This window comes from Muscardinus avellanarius, assembly GCF_963383645.1.
Source record: "Muscardinus avellanarius genome assembly, chromosome: 1".
Classification (NCBI taxonomy): domain Eukaryota; kingdom Metazoa; phylum Chordata; class Mammalia; order Rodentia; family Gliridae; genus Muscardinus; species Muscardinus avellanarius.
In genome coordinates, this window is record NC_137786.1 from 141,805,125 (window position 1) to 141,821,762 (window position 16,638).

Below are 16,638 nucleotides of genomic sequence, written 5' to 3' on the forward strand. Positions count from 1 at the left end.
CACCGCGGCGCGGAGCTGGGCGCCGGAACCCCGAGCATGGCGGAGCTGGGAGAGGCGGACGAGGCGGAGCTGCAGCGCCTGGTGGCGGCCGAGCAGCAGAAGGCGCAGTTCACCGCACAGGTTGGAGGACAGGGACAGCCCTGGCGCGTGGGGCGGAGAGGAAAGTACAGGTTCCGGGCCTCCGCGGAGCTCCGGCGGCGCGCTGAGGCCGCTCGCTGCCGGGCGCCCCGGCCCCCTCTCGAGACAGGTCACGGCCCTCGGGCCTCAGGTGACCGACCGCTGTGCCCAGCGAGGAGAGGTGTAAAGCAGCGAGAAATGTTGGGCGACCCGCTGGCCCCGGAGCCACTTTAGCCGGTGGAGCCGTCAGGGCTGGCGTTCGAACACCCCTGCCCGCCCTCCTGGGAGCCCATGTGCCCCCAGGCCAGAGGCCAAATACACTGATTTGTGGTTCGCCATCGCTCTCTCCCTTACTGGATCGTGGGCAGCATATTAATAACGTGTTTGAAAGTAGCGAACACTAGATGATCATTGGAGAAAAGTGGGCTCTGCAGTTAACAGTGTAGACTTGGTTTGGGGCCAAGTTCTTGGAGACTTTTTAGAAGTGGTTCAGACCTGGGTGTGGCCCTTACTGGGTGCAAGACCTAAGAATACTTACTGTGGCGTATTTTAGGACCTCGGAGTTAACTTAGTACTTAGCTTCCCAAATAGAATCTCTCCGTGAACGGTTGTCTTTTTGTTGGGAATATGTGGAGGGACCACACAGGACAAGTGTAAGAACCCTGGATAGAAAGGAGTTCTCAAGCCTAGCTGGTGACGCACGCTGGTAATCCCAGCATTCGAGAGGCCTAGACTGAGGATCAGTGGACAGCCTCAGCTACTCAGTGAGCTCAGAGGCTGAATGCCCTGGGTTCCATCCCCAGACCCGCAAAAAAAAAAAAAAAAAAAAATTTCTCAACATGCTTAAGGTACACACATTTTCTTTGCCTGCATATGTATTTTTCTGGGGGAAGAATCAACACCCTTTATCAAATTCTTAAATGTATCCATGATCCCCCCCCCCCAAAAAAAAAAAGTTAACCGTGGTTTGGCAAAATTAATTGGTACCATACATTCACCTTTTACAGTGATGCTGGCTGCTTTGGGGACTATGAAAGAAGGTATTGGTTTTGAGAATTTACCTGTAGAGATAAAAATTTCACAATACTGATGACTTTAGAAAGTCAAGAGGTGAGCCCAAAGTGATCCCATGATTTGACTGAATGATTTTATCGAGAATTAAGAAAGTAGACATAGTTGATATATCTGCATGCCCAGTAATTACTATTTTTCTTTCCTCTTAGGTGCATCACTTCATGGAACTATGTTGGGATAAATGTGTGGAGAAGCCAGGGAATCGCCTAGACTCTCGCACTGAAAATTGCCTCTCTAGCTGTGTGGACCGCTTCATCGACACTACTCTTGCTATCACCAGTCGGTTTGCCCAGATTGTACAGAAGGGAGGACAGTAGGCCATCCTCTAGGAGAATGACAGCAGGAGCAGATTGAATGACTTAAGCAGATTGAAGGGGCAGTGGGAGAAGTTGTCAGCCCATTGTCAGCTCAGTATCAGGCCATAACTGTCTGTGCTAAGTAGTAACCAGCCAAATGTTCAAAAAGTGAAACTTATTTATTTGGAATTCATAAATTCCAGTTTCTATCACATCAGCTTATTCAATAAATGTGAATTTTTCAACTTTTTTTTTCTTCTAAATCCCTTTTTAGATTTAATGTAAAGATCTCTTTGGCAGGGACATTAGAAATAAGCATGTTACAAGCCAGGCGTGGTGGCGCACGCTTGTAATCCCAGCATTCAGGAGGCTGAGACCAGAGGATCGTAGTTCACGGACAGCCTCAGCTTCTTAGTGAGGTCCTCTGCAACTCAGTGAGACCTGGTTTCAAAATAAAGAATAAAAAATAGGGCAGGGGGTATAGCTCGGAGGTTGAATGCCCCTGGGTTCCATCCCTAGACCCACAAAAAAAAAAAAAAAGGAAAAAGAAATAAGCATGTTCCAAAGCTGTTAGTGCAAATGAGAGGTCATAGGTTTTGGTGAGCTGCTTTAAGCCATAGTTAAAGGGATTGGAAGAACCTCAAGAGCCTCAGCCTAAGGCAGAGAAGAGGTTTGGGGGTTAAGAAATGTGGAAAACAAAATGGCTTTATTGCTTATACATGACCAAGCAAAGGTAAACATGACAAAAGAGGAAGGAAAAAAACAGGAAAAATATGTATTCTTGGGAAAGAGATGAGCCTGCTAGTATAGGAGAGAAAGGTCCAGACTCAAATAGAGCCCACTTCCTGGAGGTGCCTTATTCCACTCGCTCATTTTCTTCAATCTGTGCTTAGTTATTTTTATTAGAAATCTATAAAGAGAACTTTTAAAGCACCAAAACATTGCTAAGAAATGCATACTAAAACACCTAACAAGTACTTCATTTGCTCCAAGGTTAAGAGGTAGTAATTATAGACTCCTCTTCCCATTAGGCTTCCACCAATCCCAAGGATAAAAATACACTCCATCCAACATTGGCAAATAAGTACCAAAGTATTACTATTTCAAATAAATATACCATAAGGTAGCACCCACTCAGCCAAGTGATAGGGCACCTCTGGCCAACCATGTATTTTAAAACCAAGAACTTTATTAGAAATCTGTTCTGTAAAGAGAACAACTTTAGTAGAACTGTAAAATACCACTTCATGGAATATTGTCATAATTGTATTCTATTGCTGGTGTCAAATTGTCATGCTACCATGAAGTATTTCTGTATTACACATGGGGAAAGTAAGGCTGGGGGGTTTAACTTTACCTGCTCTAGAACTCAATTAGTGGCAGACCAAGATCAAAAGTCTGATTTTTCAAGCAGATTTTTTTTAAACTCAGCTCATAAAGTGAAACAGGAAAAAACTGACAGTATCACTTGGCCTTTTGCCTCATAGTGAAAAATAACCCTATGTCTGCCAGCCTTCTTTTAGTGTATTTTGGTTTCTTAAGAACTAATGTAGGGATCACAGTTTAACAAAGGGATATAATGGTGGTCTCTACTTGGTGCTTCAACTCAAAGGCAGACTGGGAAAAGTAGACATGTCCCTGAGAAGCCTGTTTCATTTTGGAAGTAATTCAACTTAATTTCAGGGAAAACCTAAAATTCATTACTAGAATTAGAAATGAACAAGGAAGACAACAGGGTTGGGGGGTATAGCTCAGTGGTAGAGTGCTTGCCTAGCATGCGCAAGACCCTGGATTTGATCCCCAGTACTGGGGAAAAACAAGGAAGACAACATTTAGATGGCTTGCAACCCTGAATCCCTTTCAGAGCATCATTAGCATGACTAATTCCTAATTCTTCCCGGTTTGGTAGAGATTATATATGACAAATGAAAAAAAAAAAAATTCAACACAAGTCCACTTAGGCAATATACAGCAAATGGAACTAGAAAACCATTTACTATCCAGTTACCATGTGTCAGAAGTGTAGGGTATACTAAGTATGGACCCCGGCCAGCAGGGAAATTTGGGAAAAAAAAAAAAACAAACCCTAGTCCTTTCTAACAGTTGTCTGTAGATGTTAACACCAAGAGAAATGGTTTGTTCTTATGCCCACTTCCTAATTAAACTGGACCACACCTGTGGGGTCAAAATACAGAAGAATCAAAGCACCAAGGCGGAAGTCAGTTATGACACCTGCAATAGAAATAGAAAGCAACATAGTGTTTGCCTGTCAAGCCATTCTACATAGCACTGCTTCCAGTCAGTCCACCTCTTGATTCTAGCTCTCTATCCCCAAATTCAACATTCCAATTGGTGTATCCAGGTTACTACTGGATCAGCTTTCTAAGTCCTTTAATTTGCTGTATATGTTCTCTATGCTAGATGTGACTGCAAAAAATAATCTCTTCAGGAAACCTTCATAACAAAATACCAGATTCCCTATTAACAAGAAAATGGAATCAAGTTTAACAGGCCAAAGTAGAAGACAAAGAGTAGATGGCACAAAACAGCTCTAACCTCAGAGCCGCCTCTGAAGGAGTTACTGGCAAAAACCTGAAGGTGTAAGAGCTGTAAAAAACCATTCAGGTGTGAAGTGCATATTCCTTCCCGCTTAGTCATCCTCTGAGCTCTCGGCAGACCTTTCATCTGTAGCTACTTTCCAGTTTGTGCGTTTGTTTGTCCTTGTCTGTACTTCGTTGTTGGCTACAGGGATGTGAACATTTTTATCACTCTTTTTCCTTTTGGTTTTCTTAGTGTCTCTTTCCTCAGTTTCCTCAGAACTGCTGGATGCTGAATCATCTGAACGGGAAGTGTCACTTTCTGCTCCTACAAACAAAGCAGATTTTTTGAGAGACTTTTTCCTTGATTTTTTCTTGCGCTTATGTGATTGTTTCCTTTTCCTGGTACTAGAAGCCCCAGTTTCTTCTGAGAGCTCACTCGAGGAATCTGCTGTTACATCTGTGGCTTCTTTTTTGCTTTTCTTCTGTTTTTTGTGTGACCTTTTTTTCTGCTTCTTTTTGTGGGATTTCTTTGACTTCTTATGTTTGCGAGATTCATGAGTAGATGATTTTACCTGGGGAGATGTTTTTTTCCCATTGGCAATATCTTGTTGATCACTACTAATAAAACAGTAAAAAGGATAAAACTTTTACGCAGAAAATAAAAGTACACTTATATTTTAATATTCTGCATGCTATATGGTAAACTGTTAACATCTGAATTTTGTATCAACTCTGACAGAGGCTTACTATGACACTGACATTTCAACTTTGTTTTCTTATCATTAAAACAAAGATAAACTTCTAACCTGCCATGAGTTACTATACGAAACAGTAAACACCAGTCTCCCCTCATCCAGTTTTATTTTCTATGGTTTCAGTTATCTGTGATCAACTACAGTCTGAAAATATTACATAGGAAATTTCAGAAATAATTTAATTATATGTCATTCTGAGGAGCATGATGAAATTTCTTGCTATCCCACCTGGGACTTGAATCATCCCATCCCTCAGTCATTTAGTATGCATATAGGTTATCAGATCAGTTATCATTGTATAGCAGTGCTTGTGTTCAAGAAACCCTCATGTTTGCTTAGTTATTGCCCCAAAGCTGAAAGTAATGATGCTCACAATTCAGATATGCCAAAGAGAAGCCATAAAATGTGTCCTTAAAGTGAAAAGATGAAAGTTTATCAAAACTTTGTAGGTTCAGAAGAAAACACAGAACATACTGGGTTTTGTACTGAGGTTTCAATGGGGTCTTGAAGTATATCCCCTGTGGCTAATGGGGGAACTACTAATATGTAAGCAAAATGTTTACAAACATGCCAAACATCAATCAGAGAAAGGGACAATAGGGACTGCTTCCTCCCAATTAAGTCACGAGAATTTTGGGGATGGAGGGGGGCAAGAAAGGTTATGGTGGTTTTTTTTTTTTTTTTTTGGTGGTACTGGGGTTCCTGAAAGCCCTTCTGCCTCCGGGCTAGTGGGCTACACTCCCAGACCTATTTTTTATATTTTTATTTGGAAACAGGGTCTCTTAAGCCAGCGAGGCTGCCTTCGAACCTGCGCGATCCTCCTGTCTCCGCCTCCCAAGCACGGGGATTACAAGCGTGCGCCACCACGCCTGGCTTATGTTTTTTGGAAATGGAGGTCTGGCTAAGTTGCCCAGGCTGGTCTCCAACTCCCAGGCCTCAGCAATCCAACCTTAGCCTCTGAAATGGCTGGGACAAGTCCCAGCTGTAGCTACATTTTTCAATGGCAAATATGTCATTTGTAAAAGAATGCAATGTACCCCTGTTTTCGAATAAAATAGATGTCTGGAAGTGTCGCCCAGAGGTAGAAGGGTTTCCAGGAACTCCAGTAACCACCAAGAAAAAAAAAAAAAAAAAAAGAAAAGAGAATGCAATGTAAGCCAGGTTGGTGGTGCACACCTGTTTCTCCCAGTACTTAGGAGGCTAAAATAGATCAAGGACACCACAGCAAGTAGTGAGACCTTGTTTCAAAATGAAAATGAAGCAAGGCTAGGAGTGTAGCTCAGAGGTAGAATGCCCCTGGATTCAATCCTAGTACCAAACAAAAAAAGAAAGAAAGGTACAGTTTACAGTACAGACTTTGTACTCTTAGCTTTTAATTATTTTACAGTAAGCCTATTCATTTACCTTACCTGTCTGTTTCAAACTCTTCAGGATACAACTCTTTATAACCACTGTGACCCCATCTGTAAGATGACAAAGATGTTATTGAAGCAATGCATACAATTTGGAAATGAAAACTACAAAGAATTTAGAGTATATGCATATACAGGCACACAGAACAAAACAGAGACATGATAAAGCCATACCCTTATTAAAGCTCAGTAAAAGCTACATGTTTGGTACTACACATTTTCATTTCAGGTACAAAGGATTGTTTTGTCCATTTGTAAGAAAACTTCCCTTTCTCTCTTTTTCCCTTTTCTTTTTTTTTTTTTTTTTTGGTGTGTGTGGGTCTGGGGATGGAACCCAGGGGCATTTGACCTCCAAGCTACACCCCTGCCCTATTTTTTATTCTTTATTTTGAAACCAGGTCTCACTGAGTTGCAGAGGGCCTCACTAAGTAGCTGAGGCTGTCCGCGAACTGCGATCCTCCGGTCTCAGCCTCCCGAATGCTGGGATTACAAGCGTGCGCCACCACGCCCAGCTTCCCCCTTTTCTATTTTTTAAGAAATACTGTTCTTTAGCCCGGCTTCCCCCTTTTCTATTTTTTAAGAAATACTGTTCCTTTAGCCGGGTGTGGTGGTGCACGCTTGTAATCCCAGCATTCGGGAGGCTAAGACCAGAGGATCGCGGTTCACGGACAGCCTCAGCTACTTAGGCCCTCTGCAACTCAGTGAGACCCGGTTTCAAAATAAAGAATAAAAAATAGGGCAGGGGGTGTAGCTCAGAGGTCGAATACCCCTGGGTTCCATCTCCAGACCCGCAAAAAAACAGAAAAAGAAAAAAAAGAAATACTGTTCTTTAGCGGTGAAGCACTGTTTTAAACACATTTCATAACATAATGCTATCTACACTGGAACAAATTTATTTTTATTATTTATTTATTTATTTATTTATTTATTTATTTATTTATTTTGGCGGTACTGGGGGTGGAACCCAGAAGCTTTCTACCTCTGGGCTATACTCCCAGACCTATTTTATATTTTATTTGGAAACAGGGTCTCACTATGTTGCTGAGAGCCTCATTAAGTAGTTGAGGCTGTCTTCGAACCTGCACGATCCTCCCGTCTCAGGCTCCCAAGTGCTGGGATTACAAGTGTGTGCCACCACGCCCGGCTGGAACAATTTTATTAAAAAGGACTAATTTTCAAATATTTATTCAAATATAATCCATATATCAATAAATTTGTCCCCGCCCCCCTTTTTTGGATACTGGGGATTGAACCCAGGAATATTCTACCTCTAAGCTATACCCCTAGTCCTTATTTTTAAACAGGGTCTTGCTAAGTTACTGAGAATTTTAATTAAGTTGCTGAGGTGGTCCTTTCCTGTCTCAGTCTCCATGTACAGGGATTACAGGTGTGCATAATCACATCCAGCTAAAAAAGAATTATCCTTTTAAAATATAGTGCACACCTATAATCCCTGTATTTGGGAGGCTGAACCAGGAAGATCACAGGTTGGCAGCCAGCCTTAACAATTTAGCATGACCCTTTGCAACTTAGTGAGATCCTGTTTAAACATTAAAAATAAAATACGGCTGGGGGTATGGCTCAGAGGTAGAAGGCCACTGGCCATATTGGCACATGCTTGTAATTCCAGTACTTGGAAGATTGAGACAAGAGGATCACAGGTTCAGTCAGCCTTGGCAACTTAGCAAGGCTCTCAGCAACCTAATGAGATTATTTCCATATACAAAATAAAATTGAGGTAGGATTGTAGCTTGGAAGTAGAATACCTCTGGGTTTAATTTCCAGGACCAGCCAGGTGTGGTAGCGCACGCTTGTAATCCCCGCGCTTGGGAGGCGGAGACAGGATCACGCAGGTTCAAAGCCAGCCGCGCTGGCTTAAGAGACCCTGTTTCCAAATTTAAGAAAAGTATATAATAGGTCTGGGAGTTTTAGCCCGGAGGTAGACAGACAGGCTTCCAGGAACCCCAGCACCTCAAAAAAATATTTTTTTCCAGGACCACAAAAGAAAAAAAGAAAGGGGGGGGGGGGAGGAAGGGAATGAATAGAATGTCCCTGGATTTAATACTCAGTAAAACACACAACCACACCCACACCCTCTTTTTCTCTCTCTCTGCCTCTAAACCATGGTAACAATGATTTCTATTTTTTTCCTTTGGCAGGGTAAGTTGCTGAGGCTGGCCTGGAACTTATGATTTTCCTGTCTCAGCCTCCCAAGTACTGGGCTTATAGATGTGTGCCACCACACTAAGCTTTAATCTGAATTTCTGTCTCTATGGCTTTGTCTATTGTGAACATGCCTCAAAAACAGAATTATGTAATATGCGGTCTTTGTGTCTGGCTTCTTTCAACTCATAGACTTTCAAAGCTCATTGATGTAGCTTGTATCAGTACTTCATTCCTTTCACAGACAACTAATACCCTCTTGTATGGATATCTTTTTTATCCACTCACCAGCAGACATTTGGGTTTCTACTTTTTGGCCATTAATAATAAAACTGCTAAGAACATTGTGTACAAGTCTCTGTAGAGATTCTCAGCCAAAATACAACTTCAGGTCATAGGAATTTAGTCACAAACCTGTCTGGCATGTTAGCTTCATAATCATATAACTTCTTGTTCCAGGATCTGCCCTTAAGGAAATTGTCTTCCAGTGTCCCAGAAATTTCATTCTTTGGCCTCCAGTAGTCTCTCTGACTCTCTTCATCAAAACCATCACTACGCATCCGACTATAGAAGAGAAGAACTTTTAGATTTCAAAACACAATCACGAGGTTACTTTATAGGACATTATGAATAAAATTCAAGAAACAGGCTAAGAGAACAAAACAACCTAATACTGTTAAAAAAAAAAAAAAAAAAGCAACAAAAAGGAGGGCATGGTGGCAAACAGCTATAATCCCAGTACTTAGAAGGCTGAGACAGGATGATCATAGGTTTAAGACCAGCCTCAACAATTAGTGAGACTCTCAGCAACCCAGCAAGACCCTGTTTCAAAATAAAAAGGCCTGGGAGTGCTGCTCAAAGATAGAATGCCATGGGTTCAATCTCCAATACCCCACACACATGCGCGCACACACCAAAAAAAAAAAAAAAAAAAAAGGAAAAAGAAAAGAAAAAAACACATATATTAGAAATTGCTATGGTTTGGATCTATAGCTTCCCCAAGGCCTGCATATCGAAGGCTTGGTCCTCAGAATGATGGTGTTGGGAGGTGGTGGAACCTTCAGTAGGTAAGGCCTAGTAGATCTTTAGGTCATTTGTGTGTGTGCCTTCAAAGGAAATGATGGGGCCCTGGCCCATCCCTAGCTCTCCTCTTGACCCTTGGTCATGAAGTGAGCAGTTTTGCTAAACTGTCCATTCTTGGGCCGAAGTAATGAGGCCAATTTATCATGGACTGAAGCCTCCAACACTATGAGCCAAAATAAACCTCTTTATAAATTGATGATCTCTGATAGCTTGTTACAGTGATATAGAGCTAACACATTGTATGTACTTGGGTTTTTGTTTTGTTTTGGTACTGGAGATTGAACCCAGGAACATTCTACCTCTGAACTATTCCTATACCAGCCTCCCAAGTATTAAGATTACAAGGATGTGCCACCATCCCCAGCTTATACTTTTTTTTTTCCCCCCAGTACTGGGGATGGAATCCAGGGGCATTCTGCCTTCTACCTCCAAGCTACACCCCCCCCAGCCCTATTTTTATTCTGTATTTTGAAACAGGGTCTCGCTGAATTGCAAAGGGCCTCACTAAGCAGTAGCTGAGGCTGTCCGCACACAGCAATCCTCCTGTCTCAGCTTCCCAAGTGCTGAGATTACAAGCATGTTGAGGCTAGCCTTGAACCTATAAAACTCTTGTCTCAGCTTCCCAAGTACTGAGACAGGACTGTGCCATAATGCCTGGTACTCTCTATATATTTGTAAAGACCAATGATTAGACCCAACCGGGAGATTAAAAAAAAAAAAAAAAAAAAACCAATGAAAAAATTCTGACCATTACCACCCATCCTATTGTAGAGTACAGATGAAATAACTTCTGGACTGTGTCTTGCTGTAGCTCACTCACTGATTCTCAACTAGGAAGACATGCAAAGAGAGAAGCAGAGCAAAATCACAGCTGTGGAACCTTATTCTAGAGACTCTGAAAGACATCTCCCTCCCCTGCAAACCAGCAACTCGCTATAACGAGGTCACAGTAACAACGGGGACAAAGAGAAACCCATGGGAATGTTAAGGTAGGGAAAAGGTCGAAAACCATTAATTTTGCCTCTGCTTACAATGTCCATTAACCAGCCAGTAAGCCAGCTCATCAGCTATTAGAGGCTCCTACATGCCAGACATTATTGTTCTAGTTGTGAAGAATATAACAGCAATGAGACAATCAGAATTATCTGATTTTATGTTTTAACATATATATATATATATGTATATTTTTGTTGTTGTTGTTTGTTTCTGGTACTGGGGATAGAATCCAGGGGTCTTCTACCTCTGGGCTTATAAACCCCCATTTTTTTAAAATCTTGAAACAAGGTCTCACCAAGTTGCTGAGCCTAGCCTTGAACTGCATCCTCCTGTCTCTGGCTCCTAAGTACTAAGATCACATGTATGTATCACTGTGCTAGGCTGTTTTAAAGATGTCTTCACTTTGTCAATTTAAAAAAAAAATTTTTTTTTTTTTGGTGGTGGTACTGGTATTCCTGGAAGCCCTTCTACCTCCGGCTACACTCCCAGACATATTTTATATTTTATTTGGAAACAGGGTCTCTTAAGCCAGCACTTGGGAAGCTGAGACAGGAGGATTGCTGTTTGCGGACGCCTCAGCTACTGCTTAGTGAGGCCCTTTGCAATTTAACCTGCGTGATCCTCCTGTCTCCACCTCCCAAGCACGGGGATTACAAGCATGCGCCACCACGACTGGCCAAAAAACAAACAAACAAACAATTTTTAAACCAGGCGTGATGGCACATACTTGTAATCCCAGTACTTGGGAGACTGAGACAGGACAATCACAGGTTCAAAACCAGCCTCAGCAACCTAGCAAGGTCCTGTTTCTAAACAAAAAATAAAAGGGCTCAAGGTTTGCTCAGGAGTAGAATGCCCTGAGTTCAATCCCCAGTAACCCCCCAAAAATAAAATAAAATAATTTTTAGAAAAGATTTATGTACCAGGTCAGGAAGTAAGTAGAGTCTACAAAAGCAATCATTTTGTTTTTGGAAGTGCCACTTGGAATTAAGCACCATATACATATGTATCACCTTTACTAACTCTATTTTCATTTATTTTTTACTTTTTTTTTCAATGTGTGGTAATAGGGATTGAACCAAGGGGCATTTTGCCTTTCAGCTACACCCCAGCTCCTTTTAATTGTTTACTTTGAAATAGGATCTCACTAAGTTGTGGAAAGCCTGAGTTGCTGAGGTTGGCTGCAAACCTGAGATGCTCCTGTCTCACTCTCCCAAGTACTAGGATTATAGGTATGCACTGCCATGCGGGGCTCTAACTGTACTTTTAAATTCTCAAAGAAAAAAATAAAAACCTAAGATATTTATGTTGAACTCAGCCTTTTTAACAAGTATACCCTAAATATTTCTTGTCTAAAGCCATTCACACATAGCCAAACACAAAAGTCCACATACTGCGCTAGCAACCCTTATTATCCTTAATTATCTCACTTTTAACTATTTATTTCCCATAGTGGCTTACAAAATCAGGATAATTTTATATTCATTTCTCATACAAACAGCACCTATACTTATAGGCTTATGAGGCCTAAGAGATGCTCCTAATTACTCAAGACATTTCTATACCTCCACAGGTAAAAGACTATACCAGCATAACCCTTCATATTCACATTCAAATTGTTATAAAGGGGCCAGGTGTGGTGGCACACAACTGTGACCCCAGTACTTGGGGAGGCTGAAACAGGAGGATCACAGGTTTGCAGCCAGCCTCAGCAAGCTAGTGAGGCCCTCTGAAACTTAGTGAGACCTTGTTTCAAAATTTAAAAAAAGCCTGGCGTGGCGGCTCACACTTGTAATCCCTGCGCTTGGGAGGCGGAGACAGGAGGATCGCGCTGGTTCGAAGTCAGCCACGCTGGTTTAAGAGACCCTGTTTCCAAATAAAAATATAAAATAGGTCTGGGAGTGTAGCCCGGCGGTAGAAGGGTTCCAAACCCAGTACCACCAAAATAATAATAATAATAATAATAATAATAATAATAATAATAATAATAATAATAAATGGACTAGTGTGTAGCTCAGAGGTCGAATGCCCCTGGGTTCAATCCCCAGTACCAAAAATTATGAAGGAAATGTAAAAGGCTATGGGCCTGGCAAAGACAGGGAGTAGATTAAGTAAAGAAAAGGCTGAAATGAATAAAAGATTAAAAGAGAAAAGGAGTGACTTATCAGTTCAGTGACCATAAAATTCCAATATAACATCCGCAGTTAAAAGCGTTAGATGCAGTCCAGATGGTGGTTCACACCTGTAATCCCAGTACTGGGAAAACTGAAACAGGAGGATTGCAAGTTCAAGGATGCTGAGAGTAGTGAGACTCTCGGCAACCTAGTAAGACCCTGTTTCAGTTTCAAAACTAAAAATAAAACTGGGCTGGGAGGTGTAGTTTGGAGGTAGAATGCCTCTGGTTTAATCCCCAGTATCACACTGGGGAAAAAAAAAAAAAAAACCTTTAGGTGCCAGGCATTATAGCACAGTCCTAAATCCCAGTAATGCCAGTACTTGGGAGGCTAAGACAGAAGGATATCAGGTTCAAGGCCAGCCCAGAGTAACTTAGCAAGACTGTACTTCAAAATATAAAGAGCTGGGGTCATAGCTTGGAAATAGAATGCTCTGGGTTCAATCCCCAGAACCAGAGGAGAAAAAAAAAAGCTACTAGGCAAGGTTAAAATCAACAAAACCAGCCGGGTGTAGTGACACATGCTTGTAATCCCAGCATTTGGGAGGCTGAGACTGGAAGATCATGGGTTCGCAGACAGCCTCAGCTACTTAGTGAGGCCCTCTGCAACTTAGTGAGATCCTGTTTCAAATTAAAGAATAAAAAATAGGGATGGGGGTGTAGCCCAGAGGTTGAATGCCCCTGGGTTCCATCCTCAGACCGGCAAAAAAAAAAAAAAAAAAAAAAATCCCAGCATTAGGGAGGCTGAGACAGGATAGTGGTTTGTAGACAGCCTCAGCTACTTAAGAGGCCCTTTGCAATTCAGTGAGACCCTGTTTCAAAATAAAGAATAATAAAAAATAGGGCTGAGGGTATAACTTGGAGGTAGAATGCCCCTGGGTTCCATTCCCAGTACTGCCAAAAGATATAAACAAACAAACAGTCTGGGGATGTAGGTAGGTGGTAGAATGCCCAGGTTCAATCCCTAGAACCATAAATAAACAGAACTGGGGATATAACCTTGGTTCAATCCCCAGCAGATTAATTAATTAACTGGGGATTGAGGTGTAGATCAGTGGTAGAGCATTTGCCTTGCATACAGGAGACTCTGGGTTCAATCCCCAATGCCACCAAAAATTCAAATAAACAGAGTCTGGCCCTACTCATCATCACTATTATTTATGGTTGGGTCTAGATCTGTGAAACAGGGAAGTTGTAGGAACTCACAGAACTGAACTCATCTACCTTAACATCTTAAAATGTTTTTAAGCAAAAGTTAATGTTTATGAAAAAGATGAGAATTATTTTGGTTCTCAGAGCTGCAACTTCACCTGGAACTGCTGGGTAACATTTTCCTTTTGGTGTCCTGGTAAGCATCCTCCATTTGTTTCTCTAGTTCTCTTATTTTCCACATATCCGATTCCTCCTGAATCTAGAATTTTTTAAAAAGAAAGAAAAACAATGGAAAATAACACTTTCCATTACAGAAAAGTAACTAACTGAAAAAAGTCTACACTAATTAAGGGTTATAGACTAGGCTATGATGAGGCACCTGGAAAATAAATTCTGATTTCTAAAATAAGTAGTTAAATAATGTAACCAAGGAAATCTCAACTATGCAGAATTCTGCAGCAACAGAACTTTTTAACCCCTGCATAAATGCATCTATCACCTTACCAATTTTATAATCATGCTACTATTAGCAAATCATAATCTCACGTTTCTAAGATGCAATGTGATCTTGTGTAATTAATCTCAACTGAGCCTTAAGTAATCTTATGAAGAAATCAAGGCACATGTCATTATTACATTTGACTAAGAAACGAAGATTTAAGAGATTTTACCACAGTAATAAAAAAAAGCCTAGTAGCCGGGTGTGATAACACATACCTATAACCCTTGTACTTGGGAGGCTGCAATAGGAGGATTGCAGGTTCAAGGCTGGCCTCAGCAACCTAGTGAGACCCTGTTTAAAAAGTAGCCGGGCATGATGGCTCACACTTGTAAGTCCAGTGCTTGGGAGGCTGAAACAAGAGGATCACACAAGTTCAGAGCCAGTCTCAGCTACTTAGTGAGGCTCTCAGCAACTTAGTGAGACCCTGTTTCCAAATAAAATATAATCTGGGAGGATAGCCCAGAGGTAGAAAAGCCCCTGGGTTCCACCCCAGTATAAATAAATAAATAAATAAATAAATAAATAAATAAATAAATAAATGAATGAATGAATGAATGTAGCCAGGAAGGGTGGTGCATAGTTGTAATCCCAGTATTTGGGAGGCTAAGACAGGAGAATTACAGGTTCCCAGCCAAGCTCAGCAACTTATGAGGCCCTCTGCAACTTAGTGAGACCCTGTTTAAAAATGAAGAATAAAAATTAGGGCTGGGGAGTGTAGCTCAGAGGTAGAATGCCCTTGGGTTCCATCCCAGTACCACAAAATAGATAAAGTAAAAAGGGATAGGGATGTCGGGCATACCAGCACACCACTTTAATCCCAGTACTTGGGAGGCTGAGACAGAAGGATAACAGGTTCGAGGCCATCCTCAGCAACTTAGTGAGCCTCTGTTTCAAAGTTAAAAAATAAACTAGAGCTGGGGGTATAGCTTGGAAGTACAATGCCTCTGGATTCAATTCCCAGTACCAAAAAATAAATGGAGAGCAAAATAAAAGGAGACCTGGGGATGTACGTGTAGCTAGGAGGTAGAATGCTTCTGAATAATTCAACCCCAACTCCACCAAAACAAACAAACAAACAAAAAACAATGACCTAGTAAGGATAGGTCTTTAAATTCTCTAGGCTACTTCTCTTTTCATATTGTAATTCTTGTCAAAAGCAAAATTAAAAAAAAAAAGTATAGCTGCTAGAGAATTTCCTGTAAAACAGACTATGACAACTCAAAGAACAAGAACACATTTTATTCCTGCATAATTCATGCTGTCTTCTGTTTGAGTGGCATGCTGGGTATCAAACCCAGCCTTGCACATAATAAACAAGCACTTTACCACTTAGATATACTCCCTGGCCCAGGCCCTTTCTTGTCACTTATTAAGTACATGAAGCCTTTCTGTCTAGAATAATCTTTTTTATCTGATAAATATATAGCCATTCATCCAGATCCAGTTCAAATATCAGCAGCTCAAATACCATTCGTTCTGTGAAATCTTTTCTGATTTCCCAAGGCAGATTTCATTTCTTCTTCAGTGCTCTAAGGCACTTTATAAGTCTCTTCTATATAGTACTTATCAAACTGACTATTTATTCATGTTTGTATCTTCCAACTGTGCAAAAAGAATGCTTGGTACACTGTATTCTCTCAATAAGTGTTGAGGAATGCCTGGGTTGTACCTCCCACCTTATTGTGAGCATCTGTGTGCCGGATGACATTCCTCAGGAGGACTTTCCCCAGTGGAACCCGGGACATTCTTCAATCTGAAATGAATCCATAAACATTTAATAAGTTCCTTGACTATCTTATCTTTTTATTAAACTTTATAAAGAAGTATGAAGTAAAGATAACTGAACTAGAAATCAAAGGTAGTGAGGAATAGTTTTTCCATCACCATTAAAAGGGAGAAACACCTGTCCACAATTAATGTAAGGATGAAAGGAAATAAACTACATTAAAGTTCTTTAAAACTGTACAAGACTTCACAAACTTAAGTGCTTGTGTGTCTGGGTATGGTGTGCATGGTGCTGCAAGTTGAACTCAGGGGCATTCTATTTCTGAGCTCCACCCCCAGACCTTTTTATTTTGAAACAAGGTCTGCCTAAGTTGCTGGAGCTGGCCTCAAACCTACAATCTTCCTGTCTCAGTCTCCCAAGTACTGGGATTCTATTTTATTCTTTATTTGGAGACAGGGTCTGGCTAAGTTGCTGGAAGCCTCACCAAGTTACTGCGATCTTCCTGTCTCCACTTCCCAAGTACTAGGATTAGAGGCATGTACCACTATGCCCAGCAAATTAAATGCCTTCATGAGCACCATTTTATTTAATTCCCACAATATTTTAATGAGGCAAATAGTTGTCCTCCAGTTTCCAAGGGGGATTGGTT

The 16,638-nt window shown here is 41.2% G+C and overlaps 2 protein-coding genes across 3 annotated transcripts; one reads left to right on the plus strand and one right to left on the minus strand.

The window, feature by feature from the left end:
- Positions 1–30: 30 nt before the first annotated feature.
- TIMM8B (translocase of inner mitochondrial membrane 8 homolog B) lies at positions 31–1,508 on the plus strand (the record flags this gene model as incomplete). Its single annotated transcript, XM_080708253.1, has 2 exons — positions 31–120; positions 1,341–1,508. The coding sequence occupies exons 1-2, from the start codon at positions 37–39 to the stop codon at positions 1,506–1,508; spliced, it is 252 nt and encodes an 83-aa protein (XP_080564379.1). The 5' UTR covers positions 31–36.
- A 2,629-nt stretch (positions 1,509–4,137) lies between these two features.
- NKAPD1 (NKAP domain containing 1) lies at positions 4,138–16,008 on the minus strand (the record flags this gene model as incomplete). Of its 2 annotated transcripts, none has more annotated exons than XM_080707859.1 (5): positions 4,138–4,642; positions 6,192–6,245; positions 8,772–8,921; positions 13,920–14,020; positions 15,940–16,008. In XM_080707859.1, the coding sequence occupies 5 exons, from the start codon at positions 16,006–16,008 to the stop codon at positions 4,138–4,140; spliced, it is 879 nt and encodes a 292-aa protein (XP_080563985.1). The 2 variants fall into 2 exon arrangements, with proteins under 2 accessions (XP_080563985.1, XP_080563984.1); XM_080707858.1 differs by having other exon boundaries at positions 4,138–4,645.
- Positions 16,009–16,638: the final 630 nt, after the last annotated feature.